At 31.7% G+C, this 14,194-nt stretch overlaps 4 protein-coding genes across 4 annotated transcripts; 1 reads left to right on the plus strand and 3 right to left on the minus strand.

Annotated features, from left to right (window-relative positions):
• Positions 1-499: 499 nt before the first annotated feature.
• On the plus strand, positions 500-4,605 carry kcnma1 (calcium-activated BK potassium channel; the record flags this gene model as incomplete). Its single annotated transcript, XM_020576109.1, has 9 exons — positions 500-1,236; positions 1,297-1,463; positions 1,730-2,097; positions 2,162-2,284; positions 2,359-2,592; positions 2,648-2,827; positions 2,897-3,106; positions 3,168-4,092; positions 4,166-4,605. The coding sequence occupies 9 exons, from the start codon at positions 500-502 to the stop codon at positions 4,603-4,605; spliced, it is 3,384 nt and encodes a 1,127-aa protein (XP_020434098.1).
• Positions 4,606-4,749: 144 nt separating this feature from the next.
• PPL_05216 (uncharacterized protein) lies at positions 4,750-6,064 on the minus strand (the record flags this gene model as incomplete). Its single annotated transcript, XM_020576110.1, has 2 exons — positions 4,750-5,874; positions 5,954-6,064. 2 exons carry the CDS (start codon positions 6,062-6,064, stop codon positions 4,750-4,752), a joined length of 1,236 nt encoding a protein of 411 aa, XP_020434099.1.
• Positions 6,065-6,319: 255 nt separating this feature from the next.
• Positions 6,320-12,444, minus strand: PPL_05217 (uncharacterized protein; the record flags this gene model as incomplete). The annotated part of the gene is made up of 9 exons (XM_020576111.1): positions 6,320-9,579; positions 9,732-10,324; positions 10,390-10,661; positions 10,752-10,962; positions 11,038-11,201; positions 11,272-11,613; positions 11,717-11,806; positions 11,873-12,046; positions 12,124-12,444. The coding sequence occupies 9 exons, from the start codon at positions 12,442-12,444 to the stop codon at positions 6,320-6,322; spliced, it is 5,427 nt and encodes a 1,808-aa protein (XP_020434100.1).
• Positions 12,445-12,897: 453 nt separating this feature from the next.
• On the minus strand, positions 12,898-13,956 carry PPL_05218 (uncharacterized protein; the record flags this gene model as incomplete). Its single annotated transcript, XM_020576112.1, has 1 exon — positions 12,898-13,956. One exon carries the CDS (start codon positions 13,954-13,956, stop codon positions 12,898-12,900), a length of 1,059 nt encoding a protein of 352 aa, XP_020434101.1.
• Positions 13,957-14,194: the final 238 nt, after the last annotated feature.

Raw genomic sequence — 14,194 nt, forward strand, 5'->3', positions numbered from 1 at the left:
TTGGGATTGGGATCCAAGATCTGTACCATTTTATTGAAAAATTTTTTTTGTTTTTTTTTAAAAAAAACTTTTTTTGACACCCACCTTCAACCACTTGTTATACCAATTAAACATTAATCGTTTTTCATTAAAAAAAATAAACATTTAAATTTATGTGGTTTTGATTCTGAGTGTGAAACAGCACAACAAAACAACTAAAATAATTCTGCAAAAATTTAAATAAAAACAGTTAAAAGTAACAGTAATAATAATATTAAAAAGATTATAATTATACTTGTTTTCAATGAGATAATAGATTTTTATATATAATTAGTTTATATTTATTCAATTTTTTAGAGATTATAATTGATTGGTATTTGTTTTGTTGTAACATTACATTACATTACTTTGTTTTAGTTTGTTTTTGTTTTGTTTTTTCACAACAACAATAATAATAATAATAAATAACAATAAATAACAAACTAAAAGACCAATCAAAAAATAACAAAAACAAAACATTATGGATGAATCAATTATAGATAACCACAAAAATATAGCACCTGTTGTTGGTGATAATATAATGTATACTAGTCATACTAGTTTACCTAGTTTACATAGTTTACCGACGAGTCCTAATATTCAGAATGCTCAATCAATGCAGTCGATGCAACAACTAAGATTTCAACAACTACCACTACAACAATCACAACAACAATTCACATCCAATCAACAGTTACAACATTTAGTACAGATAAATGATAATTCAATTATGCCTGGTAGTGGTGGCGGTGCTGCAGGAGTGGCAGCATCAGATCCATGGAGTGACAATGAAGACCCGCTATCTCACCATTCCGATGGTTACGATAGGAGTATCGTTCGTCGATTGAACGACGATGATGACGACCTTGCAGATGACAGCAGCGATACACTCACTACCAACTCTGTTTCCGACGAAGATGGCAAAGAGAGTGAAATTGAAATGGATGCATTCAATTCCGATTACTTTCATATGGAGGAAGAGGAAGAACAGAAACGAAAGAAGCGTCTACTACTCTACAAATATTGGTATTCAAAACTAGATTTCATTATGGAACACTGTAACATTCTACTGAGTGTTGCATCGGTTGGTATTTTCATTGCAATGAGTTACATAAAAACCGATAGTGACGCATGGCATAGATTAAATACCATTATGCTTGGATTATCTATATTTTTCGTAATTGATTTCGTTAGATGTTTTATATTCACAAAGAATAAGTAAGAAGTAATCATAATTATATGTTTTTAATTCTTACTAACCATTTTTTGATATATTAGAAACAAGTTTTTTAAAAAAGGAAATACAATATTGGATATTGTTACTTTGTTACCAATCTTTGTAACTTTGTTACCAAATGAATTGGTCAATGTAATTCCACTTGGATTTCTTCGTGTTCTTAGAATCTTGAAAGCACCTAGAATCTTTAAGATACATGGTGCAAGCAGTATGTATAAGATATATTATAGAAATCAACTAATCAACAACAATTCTATCAAACCATTCATCATAATTCAAACCATTTTATTTAACCATATTTTCTTTATTTTGATTTAAAAATTCTTTTTTATAATTTATTATTATTTTTTTTGTATTCTCTATTTTCTCTTTTTTCTATATTTCTCTTTCTATTATTCTTTTATTTCTTTTTTTTTTTTCTCCCTCCCCTCTTTATTCTTTATTCTTTTTTTTTTTTTTTATATAAAATTACAGCTGTATTTCAAAAAACAAGTCAATTGTTATTATCTCTTTTAATTTTTATTGTATTATTTGCATCGATGATTACATCGGTGGAGGGTATTCTATTCCATAATGCCATTTACTATGCTGTTGTAACATTGTCAACAGTGGGATATGGTGATATTTCACCACAAACATCACTTGGTCGAGCATTGACTTGTGTAATCATTTTAACTGCTTTGATTTATTTACCATTGAAATCATCTCAATTGCTCACACTGATGGCTGCTACCAAACAATGGGATGGTGAATACAGAACCAACAAAAAGAAATTTGTAGCTGTAGTTGGTAACCTCTATGAGAAATCTCTAAACGTATTCATGAGAGAATATTTTTATAATGTAAGTAATACAATTATTATGATATCATCTTTGTTTTAAACTAACTAAATATTTGTTATTATAGTCAAGAATAAAGTTAATGCCATTGTTAATATTTAGTGCAGTAGATCCACCCGAATTTTTTAAACCTATGATTGAAAGTAATAAAACAAAGAAACATGTTGTTTATATTAAAGGTTCACCTGGTGTAAGTATAAACTATATAGAAAACAATTGGTCAAATTATTAATTAAAATTTTATAAATAATTTATAAATTATAGAAAGATTTAGATTTTAAAAGATCAAATTTAGAAAAAGCTAGTAGTATTTTTATATTTTCAAAACAATCGACTCTTGATATTGAAGATGATAAGGAGAATATACTTAGAGTCATGTCGATCAGAGCATTCTTACCACGTGTTCCAATTTTTGCTCAAGTAATGAATCAAAGACTTGTACCAAAGATGATATCTGCTGGTGCAACACAAGTAATTTCAATTCAAGAAATGAAAATGGTAAATAGTTAAAATAGTAATATATAAATAATCATTTTATTAATTTATAATTTAGAATTTAATTGCACAATCATGTTTATCTCCTGGGTTCAGTACATTGGTAATGAATTTATTGAGATCAGATCTTCAGAGATATGATGATATCGATGAATATGGTTCTGGTAACAGTTATGAAATTTTCACACAAAAATTCTCCACTGTTTTTGTTGGATTATCTTTTAAATATGTTGCAAATGTATAGTAATCTTGTTCTAAAAAAAAAAAAGATTCATTTACTTACTTATTTTATTTTTATAATCTTTAGATTATTTATGAAAAGTTTGGTATGATTGTTTTTGGTATTGAATCACTAATCAATAAAAAACAAAGAATCAAAGTGAATCCAAACAAGGATTATATCATTAATGAAAACGATGGTGCCATTCTACTTGCAAAGAATAAACAATCTGCCAAGAGAATTAAATTTGCACCATCTAGTTTTATAAGTGATAATCAACCTAATAATGATAAAATAGTAAGTAATTTATTTATAAATTCTTTGCAAACTAAAACTAAACAATATCAATAAAAAACAGATGGAAGCAAAAGTTGCATGGAGATATGATCCAGATACACATAAATATAAATGTAAATTAATCTTGACAGAAAAGAAAGAACTTACATCACCACACAACAAAAAATCATTACATAGATTAATCATTGAGAAAAAGAAAGAGATGAAACATGATTTATCAGTTTTAGAAACAATACATAGACCTGAACCTGCACCTGGTAATATAGCTGATTTATTTAATAATAAAAATAATAATAATAATAATAATAATAATAATAATAATAATAATAATAATAATAATAATAATAATAATAATAATCAAGATAGTAACAATAATCATGATGGTGCAAGTGGATCATCTCCTACATCACCACCTACTTTATCATCAAGAAATGGATCAACACCTTCGGATTTATCAAATCTTGGTGATTCACCACCCTTGTCTGAACTTCATTCAAACAATTTATCAACAACCATTTCAATACCAATGCCTCCCAAATTATTTAATAGTAGCTCAAAGGTTCCCAAACGTTTTTGGACTTCTCATTACTTGGAAGACTACCTTGTACAAACAGTAGAGGATACAGCATCGATTAACAATCATATTATTGTTGCAGGTCATATCTTGTATATCGAATCGTTCATTCGTCCTTTACGTGAACCATATCTAAGAAGATACGATCCAATTGTAATCTTAACACCAAAGTTCCCAATTGAAGAATGGGAATCTATCAACAAATACCCAGAGATCTATATTGTTGAGGGAACACCTTCTCTTCTCAAAGATCTCAAGCGTGCTGGAATCACCAAGTGTTCAAAACTTTTGATTCTTTCATTGGAATCTCATAGTCCAGAACCATTTTTAAATGACAAGGATACTTTACTTGCTGTTATCGGTGCAAAGGAAATACTTAAAAATAATAATATTTTCCCAATTTTTGAACTTTGTACGTATCAAATTTAATATTATTTATTTAATTTAATTATTTATTTATTAATTTTATTATTTTTTTTTTTTAGCTGACCCATTAAATCTTCATTTACTACCAAATAATCAAAACTGGAATCAAAATGATCCATATTATCTTGCACCTTCATTTGCATGTGGAAGTGTATTCCTAAGTACAGTATTCGATAGTTTGCTATGTCAATGCTTTTTCAACCCACATTTACTTGCTCTTATTCAGATTTTGGTAGGAAAGTCAGATAGTGTTCAGAAAACAAAGATCTTTCAAGTTGATGTTCCCAATGAATTTATTGGACATCGATTTGGATATTTATTCGAAATACTACTCAGCTGTAATGTCATATGCATGGGATTACTAAGAATGAAATCCGATGGTAATAAATATGTTCATACCAACCCATCATCTTCAACAATGCTAAGAGAATCCGATAAGCTTTTCATTCTCCATAGAGTAAAGAATGAATCTGAAATTCCTTCAAAATCCAAAATATAATTAATAATAATAAATAAAAAAAGAAACTATTTATTTATTATGATAAAATTGTAATACTATACATTTTAATTAAAAAAAAAAGTCGTTTTGTATTTGAAAAAAACAATAATATTATTTGGAATTGGGGATTTTTTTTTTTTTTTTCTAATTGTTGATGGAAGGTGCAACTGGTTGTGGTGCAACTCCATTTGATGGGTTGTATGGAACACCATAGGAATATTGGTAGTAGTTTGCTTGTGGAGCTTGATAGGTTTCCGATGGCAATGGTTGATAGACTACACGATAGTTGTATGGTTCTGGTTCGTCGGATTTCGATTTCTTTGAGTGCTTTGCTTTTTTGTTGTTGTGGTTGTTGTGGTGAGCAATTGGTTTGTGTTCGTGGTGGTGGTGACTGGATTGACGTTTAGCGATATACCATCTTACGGCGTAGATAATTGTGGCAATCAATGAAAACAATGCAAGACTGAGAATTACACAAGTCAAAACCAAAGAGGTATTGTTGTATTTGGGTGGTGGGAACCACATAACGTTTGCTGGTTGCTCGGTTTGGTAGTAGCAAGTGTAGGTGCTTCCAACCAAAAAGTTGTTCAAATACGATGAGACCCAACCTTCGTCCGATGACCAAAGACCACGAACCGATGTATTGATGACGGCACCTCCGCTCATGGAAAGAGTTACATAGTTTACACCCTGAGCGCAATAGTTGTATCCACATTGGGCACCTTCACTGCTGTTGTATGAATTATCAGTGGAACTCTCAGAGCTTGTACCGTTGCTGCTCAACTCTGTCAACATTTTCTCTGCTCTTCTCTTTGCACTTTGTTCTAATTGTGCTGATTTCGAAGCTTTATTTCTACGCAAATAGGATGAAACGGTTCTAATCTCTTGTCCCAACGATTGACCACCGGTTGTTGATTGATAGGCAGACTTGAGGAGGAGACCGCTGTCACCTCCACCAATACCAGAATCATCACCACCACCGCTGTCACCGTCGAATCCACTATCTCCAGTATCATCGTCATCTCCATCTTCACCGTCGTCTTCACCATCGTCTTCACCGTCGTCTTCACCATCACCATCTTCATCACCATTATTATATGAACCATCAGTTCCACCACCTACATAGACAAAGAAATAGGATGGTCCCCAATATGGATACCACCAAATTTGATCATTATAGGTAGCACATTCATCTGAATAGCAATCAGCAATAATCACTGATTTAGTTACTGTACATTCACCTGATGAATATCCTTTTGCTTTATCAATCTAAATAATTAAATAAAAAATAAATAAATAAATAAATATATCAATTTTTTTTATTTTTTTATATTTATTTTCATCTTACACTTGGTACCAAAGATCCAAAGCAAACACCTAAACCAATGGCTGCAAAAATACAAAAAATAATAAAACAGACTATAAACAAAACAGAGTTTTGCTTTGCAGTTTTAGACATGTCTTTTAAATTATTTAAAATAAATAAATAAAAACAGAGATCTTTTATATAAGTAGTAGTTAAAATTAAAAAAAGAATTTACTGGGTGTTCCTTTTAAATTTTGTGGAACATAAAAAGAGTTTTTTTTGATACCAAAAAAAAAATGTGCAAATCAAAAAACAAAATAGGAAAAAAAAAATAATTTTTTTTCGCATTTAACAAAATTCCCCATCTCCCAAGAGGTTGCAAAAAAATATCTTTTTTTTTAATTAAATTTAATTTAATTTTGTTAATAAAGTCGAAAAGAATTTTGGTGGTTTGTTAACATCAATGTTGTTTGTTAAACTTGGTGGTGAGTTTGATACAGAAGCTCTCAACTTTGGTGATGATGGACCTTTTGATTGCTGCTGTTGCTGTTGCTGTTGTTGTTGTTGTTGTTGATTATATTCTTCATCGAATTGGTTTCTTACATAACTGATACTTGAAACCAGGGCTTCATCTCTAAAATTATAAGATTCAGAGAGTAACAACAAGAGCAAACAATTAAGTTCACCTATTTGTTGGAGAATTTCTCGTTTTGCTGGTTGTTTGTTTTGAGTTTCGTTGGCTTTCATACATATCAATTGGTTGACGAAAAGAAAAGTTCCAAATGTAGAGCGATCCATATAGTGAGGAATGACAGGTATGAACTGTGGGCACTCTCGAATGTAGTATTGAAGATTCACCAGGGAATATAATACATTTCTAAGAATGAGGTAATAGATCGAATGAATTTTCGAGGACATACGAGATGGTCCAACTTCAACAGTGGTTGTCTTTGGTGGTGCTGGTGGATTTAAACTTGAGATTGACAATGAACTTGAAGAAGCGGCAGCAGCTGAACCTTCAGCAGGTTGTTGTTTAACTTTGGTTGGTTGATTCTTCTTTTTCTCTTTTAGAGTCATTGCATTAAAGTAATTCTCTATGAATTGATGTTCATCTAGTTGTGCAGTGAGAATGAGTGCCAATCGATAGCAGAGTGATTGTAACTCACCAAATACACGATAGGAGAGATGATATTTTCTGGTATGCTTGGAGAGTGCATAGATGATATCGGTTAACTTTAGGATTTGGTCGAACCACTGGCATGTTAGGTGTTGTTGTGATGGCGAGTTGAGGAAACACATTGGATCGGCATAGTAAAAGAATCGTTCCTTATGAGAAATGACAAAGTCAATGAGTTGTTCTGGTAGTTTATCACTCTTTTTCAAAGTATCGGCAATGGAAATAACCAAAGTCAGACATTTAGTCCAAAGTAAATACCATCTATTCTTTACATAGATAGTATTGTTGTTGTTACTTGTCTTTGGAGTTGGTGAGATATATGGATCGATTGCTAATCTTAAATACTTTAAATCGATGGATGATAGTAGATTGATGATATTCTTGACAACGAGTTGTTCACATAGTAAAGGTTGTCTGGTGAAAGCAATGAATAGATCGAGTATGGCATTGGCATTGTCGATATCCGGTGAGCTATTGGACTGATCTTCGGAACCAATATTAAGACTGAATTGCAATGAACCGAGTAGTCTTTCAATCATTTCATGAGGTAGACTCGAAGGAAGAATACAATCGTCTTGAACCACCGATATCAATGTATTCATTGTATACATTGCAATATTTGATAGACTGTTGGTTTGTAGTTGCTCTTGTGATACTTGTTGATTGGCAGAGTAGGTTGTTCTCGATAGTATCAGTAAAGACAGCGGTGTCAACAATTGATTATACATTTGGATATTGGTTTGTGATGCAATCTTCAAGACCGAAAGCAATGAGTTGGTTATCAATGTAAAGATAGTCAATAGCTTTGTGTTGTTGAGATATTTGATGTAGTGTTGAAGAAGAAGAGTTAAATGTGAAACGAGCGAATGAGTGATTTTGTTGGATAGTTTCAAATCGCTATTGGTGAGAATATTCGATGTTATAACTGTGAGTGTCACCAATATGATTTGTAACCATTCACATTCCTCATCCTTTAACGGATTGACTTGACCACCATCCAATTCAACTCTATCGGTCAATGCTGTTTTTATCAACATCAAAGCTAGATTCGATAGTTCCTTCTCTCTTTCACGTTCCTCGGTTGACTTTATGATTAGTTCACTCTTCTTTAGCAAAGATACAACAATGAATTTCGAAAGTGAACGGGTTACTTCCAACTCTTCCACTTGATGTTCGACCAGATCATTCCAGGCATCCAAGATATCCAATACCTCTTGATTCTGCTCACCACTACCACCAGAGAATAAACGTTCATTGTATTCACGGTCATATTTCTGAATACCGGAATCACGAGATCTCGACTGAATGAATGAACCTACATCCTTAAAAGCAGGGTGTCTTGCGCACAACTCCAAGATGGCTGTTTGTAGTTGAGTTCGTTTGGCCAAGTCAGGCAATACCATATTCTTCTTGGCGAGATGCTCTATCGATCCACGGAAATGCTTCTGAACGGCATTGACAAAGCTTGTCTCTTTATTTGGGAATACATAGTTGGAGGTAGTCATTGAAAGTGTTTGAATAGAGAGTATCTTGTAGAGTGAAGATAATGTTTGTTTACTATGTTTCGACTGTTTGATCAATTCATCCCAGAATCCTTGACATTCATGTAGTTCATGCAAGAATCTACCATAGTAAATTGAGTTACAATGAATATTTGAAAGTAAACCAAATAAATCATTGATAACACTATTCGATTGTTGTTGTTGTTGCTGTTGATTCTTTAGTAAAGTAATAATAAACTTACTAGATGAATCCTCTGGTAGTAATCGATTGGTCAATTGGAATTGTGATACCGATAGATCCTTTAGTAATCCAACCAAGTCTATCAAATGAGATGTAAGAATAGGGTTGTTTATTCTCTGTTGGAGAATGTCAACGATATTACTAACTTGTAAATCGGTTACATAAGAGGAGATGTAGAATTCTCGATTGTTTGATCGAATCATCAGAACGAATGAACGTATCACATTGATGACAAAGTATGCTAGTTTGTTGGGTGATGTCACCTTGTCAAACAATACAGATAGTAGGCAGAGTGTTTGTTGTTCCTGTCCTCCCCAACCACCTTCTCCTCCACTTCTAACCTGACCGCCGGTATAGAGTATAGAGTTGACCAATGAATCTACTTGTTCCGGTACCAAAGGATGTTGTAGCAACACTTCCAACAAACATAGAGCTTCTCTTGACAATAGATCGGCTTGGCTATTCATCTGATCGGACACCAAGAATTGATGTTGTTGTTCGATGGCAGCAAACAAAGTTGCTTGTACTGCACCTTGTTGTGTAAAAGCACGTACAATCTTATCAGACAGCGCAACAATCTGTTCATTCGGTGAAGCACAATGTGTCTTTACCACGATAACCTTGAAGCAATCGAATATCGATCTACAAATACCTCTTGCATTCGAAAGATCATCCACTTGTAACAACCAATAATCTGATAATACTTGTAACATAAACATTACCATTGAATCTATTGATGTTAAATCTGCTGAATTACTATTATTATTATTATTATTATTACTATTATTATTATTAATAATAAAATAATTAATATAATTATAAATAATTCAATGATTCTCTGTGTAAGTTCAAATGATGATTTGAAGTTCTTTTCATGTTCGTAGAGTTGCAAGAAACTACCACGACGATACTGAGTACGTATCATGTCGACGGAACCACCTCTCGTCCAACAACCCTTCTCGCAGAGGAAGTTTAGTGTTTCGCGTGGTCTGTCTTTCATAAAGATCGAGAATAGCTGTAGAACGGCACTCGAGATATCACGGAGATGAGAGCGGTCTTCGGCAATCGAGAATAGCAAATCGATGAGGGCATCCGATATTCTGTTGCCGTTGAATACATTCCAGTAGTAGAGACGTGCCAAATGTGTGTACTGACAGAGAGAACCAAGTAGACGAAGTGCCTGGAGGAATGCATTGTACAATGGCATTGATGACGGGTGATCCTTGGTGAACGCTACAATGGTATCCAAGATACGGTCACCAATCGAGTAGACTGCACACGACTGCACACCGTTATCCAACAACAAGAAATACTTGTATGCACCCTTATAGATTGCCTGTTGATTCAACTGTAGATATTGTTTGGCAATCGCTGTAATCACCTGACCTTCTTTCTCGATTGCTTCAAACGATTGATTTAATAATTGATCTAAATCCCTATTACTTATTAACTTTTGTAATTCTCTTATATTTGTTTGAATTATAACTTTAAACCTTTAAATTTGATCAAGTTAGTTATATAGTTATTTAGGTTATTGTAAGTTTTAGTTAATAATTACATTGAAATAGATGAAGATTCATCATAGATTGCATCTGTTAATAACTTTAATGTCTTTTCGAATTGATTGATAATGATTGTTGGTGACAATACATATTTAAAGATGTCATGCTTGACCAACTCTTGTTCGGTCAAAGGATTATAACGTAATGAACTTGTAAATACATCGAAAACAATATTGACTGCATTCGGTTCAGTAGATATTAAATCATATACCATTGTAAATCTATTGATAAACAATTGAATAATATCAATATATCCTGTTGATGATGCCTTTAAAGAATAAAAAGGATATTAATATTATTATTATTATTGTTAATGTGAATTCGCATTTAATAACAATAGTCATTTTAAATTACTTACACTACCAGTTATATAATTTGAAGACATCATTAACTTTAGATATTGGAATGGATTATATTCAAGACACTTTGAGATGACATCGGATTCAACAAATGCAGGTGATAGAATCATTGAATTTAATAATACCGAATAGATAATGATTGATAATGATGGTGTCATTGAACATCTTTCAAATACTTTAATAAGATTTAATATATCTGTCTTTTGATTCCTAATAATATAATAATATTAAAATATTAGTTATAATGATACGATAATTAAGATATAAGTTTAAATTAATAGTTACTCTGATAATTGTTTAGGTTTATCTGGTGATTCTAATAATGGTACTTCACCAATGGATAACATTCCAACCAACACCAATATATATTCGATATTCTGAAGTGTAGATCTAATAACATCGTTGTTACATTGTAATAGATAATCTGAATATCTACCTATTCTTATTTCCTATAGGTTAAAGAACACAATATTGTTAGTATATACTTATTAGAAGTAATATATAAAGAAGATTACATACTTGATATCTATTAAATAGATCTTTAAAATCTTTTGGGAATGAAATCTTTGGTTTATAATAATAGAGAAGGAAGAGTGTTTCTACTACCAAGAGTTGCTCGTTGATTACGTACTCTGTGTATATGGTATAGAGTTGTGGTTGATCCTTTAGGTGATCAGGAATAGAGAAACTAGATAGTACCAACAGTGATTTCAAAAGTTTCTGTTGCCATGCCTCTTGATTCTCCTTGACATACTTCATCGGTACATCTCTTAATATCGATTCAACACCATATGCTTTCTTTATCAATGATGATACCAATGATAACAATAAGAATCTTTCTCTATAATAATATTCTAATAACTAAATAATAATAATAATAATCATAACAAATTATATATGTTGATGTTAATATTATATGTTTCCTATTTATATAAACAACAAATAAGATATTGATTAAACTTACATTTGAGAATTCTAATGAATCATATTTAAGTTCTTTAACATTTGTAGAATATGATTGTATAATAATAAATGTTGTTATTTGATCTAAATTCTAATTAAATTTATTAATATTTAATAAGTAATCAAAGTTATCAATAGTTATTATATAAAAACATACCAATATATTACTTAAATCAATAATAAATTGTTGTAACTGTAATGATAATTGATAGGTAACACCTTTAATCTTAATCTTTCCAGTTTGAATCTGTTCTTTTGATGCACTCGATGGTGGAACATAATAATCAAACAATTGTGTTATCTTGTTATCTATATTTGATAATTCTTCTTCCTAAAATAATAGATAGATATTAAAGTAAACAAACTATTCTATTGAAAATTATTACTGATTGATATATGTATACTTACAATCCATTTTGGATCATCAATTAAATCATTATCAATATAATAGTTTAATACAGTAAGATTATCTGAAACTAATTGTTTCTCTTTACTGGTGGTGATATTATCTAAAGACGATGATGATGATGCTGTTGTTGAACTACCTAAATCTTTAATTGATAAACTATCTGTATTGTTTGTAGATGATGATGCTGGTGATGATGATGATGATTGTTCTGTTGTAGCAGTAGATTGATTTGTAGTTGTTGTCGTGGTAGTGGTGGTGGGTGAAGTCGAAGTTGTTGTACCCAATAAACTCGTTGACAATAGTGTATTATTATCACTCATTTTAACTATTTATAAATTTTGATTTCGTATTAAATCTTATTAAAAAGTCATAGAATGATTAATAATAACTATAAATGTTCAAAGTAATCATCAATCATAACAACCACACGAATCGATCAAAACTGTCATTCCCGCTCAGATTCACCAATTTTTAAATTTTGAAAAAATTTATTTTATCTCTAATGATTAGATAAACAACTTAAAGTTCTATTTACATTAAATTTATGTTTTAAATTATAAAAAAGATAAAGATATTCTCATTTTTTAACATATTATCTATTATATATTAGAGTGAAAAAAGTTTTTCGTGCACAATGACCTACAACTTCAAGATAGAGTAACACTCTTTGATAAAATTACTATTAAACAGTTGATATGAAACTTTATTTGAAAGACAGAGAAATTATAAAAAAAAATTATTTATTATTATATAATATTATAATAATATACTTTTTAAAACTCAACTGTTTTCATTATTCTCCAAGGATATTTCAATGGGTCACTAATTAATAGCATTGCAAAGATGACAAGTTCATGACCGAATGGAAATCGAGTGTCTTTGTAGGCAGCCATTATAGCTTGCTCTGTTGGATCGACACGTCTTGCGTCGTATCCAATGATCTGTAGATTGGTGCCACTCTCTCGCAGAGTCTTTAGTTGTTTAAAGTCGTCGGTCACACTAGCGAGTCGTTCATAGAAGTTGCAGTAGAACTGTCGGCATTCCAACGGACCAAGTCGTTTCTCTTCACCGGATTTCGTATACCAAACAAAGAACTCTGGTCGATCGCCACGCTGGTATTTGTGTCGATGTGGTTCCGGGTCGTTGTACATCTTGTCGCGACTGGCGCGGTACTTCTTACCGACCGATCCGTCCGACTCCAATTCGACCTTGAAGCACTTGCTACCCTGATGGAAGTTCTCAAGATTCAACGATACCGGTGCATTCGGCTGGTTGTGTACGATTGGACCGAGTCGCATTGGCGAGAGCGACGGCATGCCCAGACCATCTTTACGACCGCCATGCTTGTTGTTTGGAAACACCTTGCGGTAGCCATCCAACTGCTCAGGTGCTTTCATCATCTTTAGCTGCGAGAGAACAACATTGCCTGCTACGGATTTGGCATGGTTTGCAAGCCGTGCCGTTTCAACCTTTTCATTCTCGAGTGTCATCAGTTCCTCTTGGTGTTTCTCCATCGACTCTTTGGTTCGTTTTGGCAGCGAGCTTGCCAGTGACTTGTATGCCTTTGAATGAACACCACATAAATATAAATTAGCGGCATCCCTTAACTTTACTTCAAAATACGCTTTATTATCACATTGTTTCTTTTGACTCATACATTTTAACTCTCCATAATAGACAGTTGATTTATTATCATCTTTTTTTACTTTTGGTTTTGTTGTAATTGTTTTATCATCTTTTACTTTTTCTTTTACTTTTGTTATAGTTGTGGTTGTGGTTGTTGTAGTTGTACAAGTTTCATCGTTATCATCATCACTATCATCATCAATCATCTTTGTTTTTTTATTTATTTTTTTATTATTTAAAATTCCTTTAGCTTTCATTTATTTATCGTAATTAGTTTTGAATAAATAAGATAGATTTAAGTTTTAGCGAACATATCTTATTTAATTAGTTGTGCTAAAAAAGTCAAATTTCCAAGAAATTGAAGCTTTAATAGAGTTGGGAAAGAAACTTTAATTTTTATTTATTTTTATATTATTTTTTTTTTTTTTGGACTTTTTTTATCTT

This window comes from Heterostelium album (assembly GCF_000004825.1).
Source record: "Heterostelium album PN500 unplaced genomic scaffold PPL_scaffold5, whole genome shotgun sequence".
In the NCBI taxonomy this organism is placed as follows: domain Eukaryota; phylum Evosea; class Eumycetozoa; order Acytosteliales; family Acytosteliaceae; genus Heterostelium; species Heterostelium album.